Below are 10,773 nucleotides of genomic sequence, written 5' to 3'. Positions count from 1 at the left end.
GAGCTTGGAAATGGATTGTTTCCCAGAGCCTCCAGGTGAGAACTCAACCCAGCCAACACCTAGCCTTTAGCCTTGGGAGACCATGAGCAGAAGACTCATCCATACCATGCTGGACTTCTGACCTGCAGACCTAATAACTGGGTCTTATTTTAAGCCACTAAATTTGTGGTAATTTGTTACACAGCAATAGTAAACTAATATACCCCCTACTTCTAACCTTCCAATAAAACTTCCATTGTGGATTTACCAGGTCCAAGCATCTAATCCTCATAACAGTTCTATTAAGTAGTTTTTAAAAAAAATTTTATTGAAGTATAGTTGATGTACAATGTTGTGTTAATTTCTGCTTGATTTACAATGTTGTGTTAATTTCTTCTGTACAGCAAAGTGATTCAGTTATATACATATATATATACTCCTTTTCATATTCTTTTCCATTATGATTTTTCACAGGATGTTGAATATAGTTCCCTGCTCTACAGTAGGACCTTGCTGTTTATCCATCCCATATATAATAGTTTGCATCAGGCAGGTATTTTTATTGTCACCATTTCATAGATGAAGCTCGGAGAGATGAAATACTTTTCCTAAGGTTACAGAGCTAGTAGGTGACAGGGCTGGATTTTTACTAAGGCAGTCTGACCTCAGAATCCACACTCCATGGCTTCTCATTGCCCTTAGGATAGGTCCAAATACCGACACATGGAATTAAAGCCCCTTCCAGATCTGGCTCCTGCTCACCCATCCAACCTCATTCTTAGACACTCCTCTCACTTAAACTCCTTGTAGCCCCGGTAACTGCCATGCCCTTTTGATTCCTTGACTTTGCACATGTGGTTCCTTCTGCCTGGCATGCTGCCTGCCTCCTCCCCTCTGTTTTTCTTTTGGCTGACTCAGATGATGCTTTCAGTCTTGCCTAAGATGACCCTTCCCCGGGGGGCCTTCTTCGACTCTTCCAGGCTGGGTAGGACGCTACTCCAGCATTCCTCTGGCACCTCGTGCTCTCCTTTATTAGAGCACAGAAGACCCCGTGTTGGACACGTTTAGCACCTCTGTTGAATACCTGGAGCACAGTGGGTGCGCAAATATTTATCAAGTGCATGAATGAATGAATGAATGAAAGTACTTTATTCAGGAGGCAGTGAAGAGCCGTCCAAGGTCTTGAAGCAAAGGAGTGAGCTTATCAGGCCTGTGCTCCCAAGGACAAGCTGGGAGCAAGCCTTGCACACAACGGACCATCGACATCAGCGTCTGAGGATGAAAAAAGTTTATTTGCATTTTGGTCTTGGATTTCTTGAGCTGTGAAAGTTGGCCCTTACCTCCTCTTGACCACATCTAGATCCTGGGTAATGCCAGAAACTGTCGCGGTAATGACTAGGTTTCTCTTTATGAAGGTGGGATGTGGAAAAGAGCTTGGGCCCGGAACTCACACTAGAATCAGGAGTCCCCCTACCAAGAAGGCTATGTGAAGCCAAGGCGACGTGGGGAGCCACAGACATGACGGTGCCGGGCACCGCGAGCAGCCTCTGAACGTCCCCTTCAAGTCTAGACCTTACTATATCTACACTTGTTCCCCGAGCACACTGCCCCGTCCTGTTCTCCTTCAATATGCAAATATTGCCTCCAGACAAGAAAGACTGAAGGCCTTCCGCATTATAGCAGGCTTTTACAGCTCCCGTCTGGAGGTCAGGCAAGCGGTTGGAGTCTCCGGTGGCGCGGGGTGTCTCGGTTTCTCTGCGCCGCGGCACTTCTCAGACCGTGCTGCCTTGAAGGACCAGGAAACGTCTCTGGGGCGCCGGGAAAGGTGAGAAAGTCCAGCTAGCTCTAGGCGCAAGGAGCGGAGGCAGTGGGCCGAGAGAGGAGCAGAGCTGACCCGCGCCTAGGCATGGATCCAGGCCCTGCAGCACGGAGGTCCCCGAGTCCCTCTCTCGAACCGACGCGCAGTAGAGTGCCTACGCGGGCAGCGCCGGAGAGGGGCGGGCCTGGGCTCCGTGCCTCCCGCGTTCCGGCCGTAGCTCCGGCGCTGGGGGCGGGAGGGGGAGGAGCCACGTGGGGAGGAGCGAAACCCGGAGGCCCCGGGAACCTTAGGCAGAGCCAGAGCGGCGGGAGCCCGAGCCCGCGCATGCTGCTCCGGGAGCGCGCCGTCCAGGCCGAGCACCGCCGCAGCTTGCCTTCTCTGCGCCGCTGGGAGAAGGGCCGGTGCTGACGAGGACGAGGATCCCGAGCTCCAATCCCTATTCAAGAGCTGCCGGGCTGCCCGCTGCCCCTGCCGCCCCAGTGGGGCTCGGCCCCTCCCGCCACCTGCGTCCCGGTTGAGCCATGGATCCTTCGGAGAAGACGATATCGGTGTGGATCTGCCAGGAGGAGAAACTGGTGTCCGGTCTCTCCCGTCGCACCACTTGCTCGGACGTAGTGCGGGTGCTCTTGGAGGATGGCTGCCAGCGGCGACGCCGGCAGAGGCGAGACCGGCGGCGGGGCATAGCTGGCGACCCGCCAGGCCCAGGGGAGCTGCCGGAACCCCTGGACGAGGACGACGAGGACGACGACGCGCTGCCCCAGGGCATGTTGTGCGGGCCCCCCCAGTGCTATTGCATTGTGGAGAAGTGGCGGGGCTTTGAGCGCATCCTGCCCAACAAGACGCGCATCTTGCGCCTCTGGGACGCCTGGGGCGACGAGCGAGAGAACGTACGCTTCGTGCTGGTGCGTAGCGAGGCGTCGCTGCCCAACGCGGGACCCCGCAGTGCCGAGGCGCGCGTTGTGCTCAGTCGCGAGCGCACCTGCTCCGCCCGGGGCGTCCCGGCGCGGCCCAGCCTGGCCCTGACCCAGGAGAAGCAGCGACGGGTGGTGCGGAAGGCCTTCCGCAAGCTGGCCAAGCTCAACCGGCGGCGCCAGCAGCAGCCGTCGTCGCCTTGCTCGTCCACTTCCTCGTCCACAGCCTCGTCCTGCTCGTCGTCGCCGCGGGCCGCCGAGAGCGCGTCGGTGGAGCGCATGGAGACGCTGGTGCATTTGGTGCTCTCCCAGGACCACACCATCCGTCAGCAGGTGCAGCGGCTCCGGGAGCTGGACCGAGAGATTGACCGCTACGAGGCCAAGGTGCATCTGGACCGCATGCGGCGGCACGGAGTGAACTATGTGCAGGACACCTACTTGGTGGGCGCAGGCATCGAGCTCGACGGGCGCGGCCCGGGAGAGGAGCCGACGGCGGCGACGGCGGCGCCGGCCCTGGACGGCGAGGCTCAGGCGGTCGAGCTGGAGGAGCTGGCCCAGCGCTGCGACGACCTGCTGCGGTTGCAGGAGCAGCGGGCCCAACAGGAGGAGTTGCTCGAACGCCTCTCAGCCGAAATCCAGGAGGAACTGAACCAGAGGTGGATGCGGAGGCGCCAGGAGGAGCTCGCAGCGCGGGAGGAGCCCCCGGAGGCTGATGGCGGCCTCGACGGTGAGCTGCTGCTGGAGCGGGAGCGGGTCAGGACGCAGCTCAGCACCAGCCTCTACATCGGGCTCCGGCTCAACACGGACCTTGAGGCCGTCAAGTCGGACTTAGATTACAGCCAGCAGCAGTGGGACAGCAAGGAGCGCGAGCTACAGGGCCTTCTCCAGACTTTGCACTCGTTGGACCTGACGGTAGCTCCCGATGGGACTCCAGTCTCGAGCGGTCCCTCGCAGGAACCCCGGCCTCAGGCCTGCGCAGAGGTGTGGGTGGACCAGGCCCGCGGACTGGCCAAGAGCTGTCCTGGTAACGACGAGGACTCGGATACCGGGCTGAGCTCTATGCACAGCCAGGACTCGGACTCGGTGCCTGTGTGCGAATCCCTTGTGTAGGAGGAGCAGAGCGGGGAGAGGGAGACGGCCGATTCTCCCTTCTTTGTAGGAAGCACCGGCTTGACCGGCTCAGGGACTTGAAACCAGGCGGGGAGTGGGCCCGGACCTTCTGCCGGGCAGCAGCGCTCTGACTGGGCGGGGGAGGGCAGGGGACGCCTGCTCGGCAGCGGCGCTCCTCTGGCCTAGGAGTGAATGTGGAGGATGATAACCAGACGAGGAAGCAGGGTCTCCATTACAAGCTCTTTCAGGGGAAGAAAGGAGGGAGGAGGTGAGAACCCCCTTATGTTGGAAAACAAATGCTCCAGGAAGTTGACGTGGTCCGAGCCCATTTTCCAAAAAAACAACAAAAAGAGTATCATGGAGATTTCACCAATCTTTTGTATGGGAAGGACTGATGGCAGCTAGAACTTTAGTTTGTGGTATAAAGTACTTTTTAAAGAAACACTTGGATGAAAAGGAAATTCCTTGAATGTTAATTGTGACTGTGAACATGTTAAAACTAGCCAAAGAGGACGCACTGGTGTTGGTCTCAGCCTTACTCACACCTTTGATAAAACCCATAGGCACCAAAATCCTGGCTGTTTACATTTATGCAGATCTGGGAATTACCCATCTGCTAAACTCTTTGCCTTTTGTTTTCCTTCAAAGACTAACTCTGTTTCCTCCTAGCAAATACAGTATATGTTAAAATGGGGTCCTTTTCCCAAAATCACCTTTTATTATTATAAAAGCCAAACCTAACTCTTGGAGATACAGAATCGTGGTAGACATAACCCCTGGTTAAAATTTAATCTAGGCCCTTTGAGATTTGCTCCTGCAAAGGTATGTGTGTTGTCCTTTTATTCTTATTGCCACTTCATTCCCTTCAGACACTGTTATTTCAGAAAAAATAAAAGGGAAGTTGCAGAATCCAAGTACAACTACATTTGCTGTTTAATGAGCACTCTGGTTGAAAGGTAAGCCTTGAAAGCAAAGATCTTTGTTAGTATTCAGCTTTTTAACTAAGCTACGTGTAAAACCAACCATGACCTCAACAGATTTTACCAAACAAACCCAAGTCTAACTTCAGTATCTTTGGTCAGAGATTAATTAGTTACTTGTCCAAACCTAAATTGAGATAGTGTAAATATCAAGGTTTACTAGATAAGACCTGAAAAGAAAACATAAAACAATCTAATAGTACACCTTAGGTGAAGAATTTGGTTAACAACGGCACGTAGCCATAAAAGCATATAAAGGCATATAAAATTGAGCTAAAGATTCGACTTGAATTACTCTTGTCTGGCTCACACCTTTGCAGACACCACAGCATGCAAGTGCAGTGCTTCTCTCTTAATAGCTAGTGACACAGCCCTGTGGGAACTCTGTAATTGTTCCAGTTATTTCAATGAAAACTTATCAGTTGTAGCTAGTTGTTGCCCTGTGGAAGGAGCCTGCTGGCAGTGTTCCCTCCAGAGCTCAGAACTTCTGAGGAATGTGGGATCTAATCTGTCCTGAGGAGGTATTAACAATAGGGTGTGTGCGCGGTGCCAGCCTGGTATCAACCTAACTGTGCGGGGGCCGGCTCCAGTTTCAACACTACATGGGAAGATAACTTAAGAGGTCTTGCTTTTATAGAGAAATTTCTTTTCTTGGAGAGATTCTCTGCTTGTTGCCAAGAGGGGCCTGCCCACCAGACCTCCTCAGACCCTTTGAGCTCTCTGCTTTTTAGACACCCACCCTCCACCACCGCCATGCTATTAGAACATGTGTAGATATTTTCAGATTTTCGAGTGGAATGGGAATTAAAAGGCCATTTTCTTAACTGGTGTTTTCCAAAGACATTAGCTGGCATAATTATGGTTTTTTCGTTTCGTCTGATGCAGAAAACGTCTATGCGTTTGGTCTGGAGCATGATTAAAATGAGGAAGGGACCAAAGGAAACCCACTGTCCCAAGACAGTCATTTGAATCCATAAACACAAAGCCTAATGATAGCTTTCTTTTGGAGGCAGAGGTAAAATCCTCATTAGAGTGTGACAAACGCTACTTGTCTGGATGGTTTATGCTGGCAATAGACTGACCCGGTGGTTTTAAAGTTATTGTGCTTCCCTTGCTCCGCACCAAGGGTGGTAGGGGAGGTGGCTTTTGGACGTTTATTAACTCAAAACACAAAAGTTGGCAGAACAGGACTGCCTGGCAGAAAGGGGCCATTTTCCTTTTCACTATTATTTTAAACTTTGACGGGCTGCTGACGTCAGCAAGTATGCCTGAAGCCTGTAAAGCAAATAAGCCACATCACAGGGAGAAAGCCTGTGGGATTTTCTGATGCCCTCTTTCTAGGACCTTCCAGTCCTGACCACCTGAACATGCTTTCCCAGTCAGCTCTTCAGGCAGTGAAGGAGGTTTTGTTCATAACAAAAGGTGGTCCAGTCTGCCCATTTTTTCTTTTATCCAAATCAATTATATCCCCCAAAGGCACTTTCTGTGTGGGTAGGAGAAAGGAGAACGGGGGGGGGGGGGGGGGGGGGGGGGGGGGGGAGGGGAGACAATAGTTCCTTTTACTAAGAACTTTTGCAAGCCTGAGGAAGGTGAAATATGGGGATAAAAAGTGCCTAACAAATCCTAGATATCCTTAAAATTTCATTCACTTTAAAAATAATCATCATGGCACTAAGAATGAGAAGGAATGCATAACAGTGAATGCACCAGCACCAGGATTTCAGTGCGCCTGGGAAAACTACCTCCTTTACTGTTCTCCAAGCCTAACAGAAACGCTGAGGAGAAACCAGCAAGCTTGTGCAGGAGAATATGAGATGGAGTAGGCTCCTTACCAACCAGTCCCATCCTTTTGTGGAACTGATAGAATTTATTGTGTCTTTGATCTTTATGATCCCATTCTCGGCCATCTCCCAAACCAAAAAGATTATATCTGGCATCTCTGTTTACTTCCTTATAAAACATGATTGATGATGATGATGATGATGATTTGCTAATTAGAAAAGTTATATTCTGTAGTCTTTATGGTGGTCCTGAAAATAACATAAGGAAGAAGAAAAGTCAATCAAAATCTCATCACCATAAGCTTATCACTATCAAAATTTGGTATATTTCCTTCCAGACCTTTTGAATTGTGAAGTTTTCATATTTTGCTGCTTTTTAAAAATATATAATTTTAATGAGAAGCCTATATGCTTTTAGGCTCAGGTTTTGACATATTCCTTGTAAACGGCTCCGTCCATCTGTTGGATGCACTATAGTGCATATAACTATTCTCATGTTATTAGGTTGTTCCCAATATTTTTTTTTACTATTATAAAACAACACTGTGATAAGCTTCTTTGTGTACATATCTGTTTCCCTAATTAGACACTCCTCCCCAACAATAAGTTCCCAGAAAGAATTCCCAGGTCAAAGAGTACAACATTTAAAGGCTTGAGACTTAATTACCAAATTGCTTTACAAAAGATTTGGTCTAATTACAATCTGCCATGCATAACAGTGCCCATTTCACCACACCTTGACTTTCATTTGATATTATATTTTGTTAAGAAAGTATTTTAACCAAAATTAATTAATTCATTGGGGCCCCAGGAATCCAGGGCTGGCAACCACTGACTTAAAATATCCTTACAACCTGAAGGGCAAGTCATCCGACCAGAAGCGTTAAGAGGACATGGTGCTTTCTCTTCCTCCCACTTCTTTATCTTCCCCGAACTCTGCTTATTAATAGCAGTCTTGTCTGATATCAGAGCTGAACAATGATCCATCTGAGCAGAAGGGCCAGAAACTCTACATGAGTGAGATTAAGGGGATTAACGAATAGAATCAGATTTATAAAAAGAAAATATTATCTTTTTTCATCTGAGTCTAGTAGAAAAGGTATCCTTAGAAGGTGGTATCATAAAACATATTTGATTTTGTCCTTCTCCCTACCCACCCCTATCAAAAATTAAATCAAAATAAAGTAAGTACGTAAGCCCACTTGTTTATTAACAGCCTCTAATTAACAGTTTAGATTATTCTAGGCATTTCTTTCTACATATGTTACTATACCTGAGTTCACCCTTAAATTCTTGAAAAGGGAAAATTTGATCATGACAGTTTGTGAGATTTTCAGTGTGAAGGTGTTTGTGAAACATGTTCTCCTAAACAGAAATGAAGGAGGGTGAGGAGGAACTATCTTTTCTTGAGTACTTTCCAAATGCCCACTCCTCGGGCTAAGTATTTTCACATGCATTTTCCCTACATTCATCTTGTGAGATAGACCTTTTTAACCTCCAGTTTTTATAGATAGAGAAGATAAGGCCACCCATTTGATAAGATGCAAGATACTAACCTAAGCCTGACTAAAACCTGTACCCATTTTGCTACATCACACCAGGCACATTGTACTCAAGAAGTGCTCTGCACACTCAGAAAAGGAGTGCTTACAGACCTCAGAGTGTTGGCATTGGAGAGGGTGGTGCTCAGAGACTATCAAGTATTGTCCAAGTATTTCCACCAGGGAGGTGGAATGATTTTTCAGAACCATAGGGCTGGTAATATATCTACCAGGTGAGGATTTAGGAAAAAGCAAAGGAGGAGAAATTCCTATGTAAATATCTGGGCATCTGTCTGAGAGAGGTGAAGACTTTGCCAATGAAAAAAATTCTCACAAAAAATTAATACCCTCTGTATCAGCATGGAGGTTTTGACTGAAGGCCCCAAGGACACAGGTGTATAGTCAACAACCTGGAATCCTTGTCCATCAGAACAGACAGCTGTGCCCTATTCACAGTCGCATCTGGAAGGTGGTACCAACCATGACTGTGCTGGAGCTGTCCCCAGCACTTTTAACCAGGCCTTGTTCCTGGTTGAGCCTCTGGTACATGAGGATCAGGGAAGGTTAAAGGGAGGCAGTGTTGAGTCTTCCAAAGATCCCTGTGCCATGTAGTTGGGCATGCACACCTGATTTAGGGCATTTCTGTGTCCACACTGACCCCACTACACATGTGGAGACCTAGCATGGATTGCTTTGAAGGACCACTCTCCCAGCCTCTGCCCCTCTCACCCAGTCCCATGCTTCAGATATCTCCAGGATTCTCTGTAGCTTTCAGGATAAAATGCACATTGCTTAGCAGGATTTATAAGGTTGTTGGTTATCCAGCTCAAGACCCCTCTTCGATGTCATCCTTTCCCACCTTAAAAACCACAGAATTGACCAGATCCTGTTTCTTCATTAAGGTCACATTGCCATCCTCAGTTTGTGCAAGGTCTCTCTTCTGTCTTATTTTATTTTACTTCATGTTCCCCCCCCGCCCAACCCCACATCCACTTCCCTTCAGTAGTTGTGGCACACGGGCTCCAGAGCACAGGCTCAGTATTTGTGGCGCACGGGCTTATGTGCTCTGCAGCATGTGGGATCTTCCCGGACCAGGGCTCGAACTCGTGTTCCCTGCATTGGCAGGTGGATTCTTAACCACTGCGCCACCAGGGAAGTCCGCCTTCTCTCCCTTCTTTTCTCCTCTCCCTCCCTCATTCCTTTGTCATTCATTAACTGGAATACTTCTGTAGAAAGATTCTTCCTTATATCAAATGTCACCCTGATGAACAGTTTAAATCCTGATTATCCTGAAATATAGGATAAAAGCAACATTCCTGCATTTTCTTTTTATTTACTAGTGTTCAGAATAATGTGGTTGTTCCCTAGCATTCTCCAAAGTTGACTGAGTTTTTTCTTCTTTGTTCATCTTTTTGGGAATCATTATGGAATTTTGAACTTAAAATATTTAATGTGTTTCAATCCATTATAGTTTTGGTCCTATATTTGGCTGAGTGGGAGCTTCTTCAGGTTAGTTCCTGAATCCTTTTCACACATTTTTCACAGTCTTTGATAGCTTTGCTCTCTGGTGCGTCAAGGTGTTCCTGGCTCATACCGTACATTTTCTGACCCAGACCTGAAATCAGCCATCACTGATTCCTTTTAATGGGAAATATTTTTTTAATTAAAATTTTTTTTTTAAATTTTGTATTGGAGCATAGTTGATTAACAATGTTGTTTTAGTTTCAGGTGTACAGCAAAGTGATTTATTTATACATATACATGTATCTATTCTTTTTCAAATTCTTTTACCATTTAAGTTATTACAGAGTATTAAGCAGAGTTCCCTCTGCTATACAGTAGGTCCTTGTTGGTTATCTATTTTAAATATAGCAGTGTGTACACATCAATCCCAAACTCCCAGTCTATCCGTGCCCCCCCACCTATCCCGCTTGGTAAGATAAGTTCATTCTCTAAGTCTCTTGAGTCTGTCTCTGTTTTGTAAATGAGTTCATTTGTATCATTTTTTTAAGAATCTGCGTATAAGCGATATCATATGATATTTCTCTTTCTCAGTCTGACTTACTTCACTTATTATGATAATCTCCATGTCCATCCATGTTGCTGCAAATGGCATTATTTCATTCTTTTTAATGGCTGAGTAATACAGTACTCTATTGTATATATGTACCACATCTTCTTTGTCCATTCATCTGTCGATGGACATTTAGGTTGCTTCCATGTCTTGGCTATTGTAAACAGCGCTGCAATGAACATTGGGGTGCATGTATCCTTTTGAACCATGTTTTTTTCCAGATATATGCCCAGGAGTGGGATTACTGGATCATATGGTAGCTCTATTTTTAGTTTCTTAAGGAACCTCCATACTGTTCTCCATAGTGGCTGCACCAATTTACATTCCTACCAACAGTGTAGGAGGGCTCCCTTTTCTGCACACCCTCTCCAACATTTACTGTTTATAGATTTTTTGATTATGGTTATTCTTATTGGTGTGAGGTGATATCTCATTGTAGTTTTGATTTGCATTTCTCTAATAATTAGTGATGTTGAACATCTGTTCATGTGCCTCTGTGCCATTTCTATGTCTTCTTTGGAGAAATGTTTATTTTTAGGTCTTCTGTCCATTTTTCTGATTGGGTTGTTTGTTTTTTT

General features: G+C 47.2%; 1 protein-coding gene across 1 annotated transcript; it reads left to right on the top strand.

The window, feature by feature from the left end:
• The first annotated feature begins 2,063 nt into the window (after positions 1 to 2,063).
• On the top strand, positions 2,064 to 6,987 carry RASSF10 (Ras association domain family member 10). Its single transcript, XM_004279173.4, has one exon. It carries the CDS (start codon positions 2,320 to 2,322, stop codon positions 3,817 to 3,819), a length of 1,500 nt encoding a protein of 499 aa, XP_004279221.2. The 5' UTR covers positions 2,064 to 2,319; the 3' UTR covers positions 3,820 to 6,987.
• The last annotated feature ends 3,786 nt before the right edge of the window (positions 6,988 to 10,773 follow it).

Source organism: Orcinus orca, chromosome 8 (genome assembly GCF_937001465.1).
Source record: "Orcinus orca chromosome 8, mOrcOrc1.1, whole genome shotgun sequence".
Lineage (NCBI taxonomy): Eukaryota > Metazoa > Chordata > Mammalia > Artiodactyla > Delphinidae > Orcinus > Orcinus orca.
The sequence above is the reverse complement of the archived record's forward strand: the minus strand, read 5'-3'. Positions and strand labels throughout refer to the sequence as shown.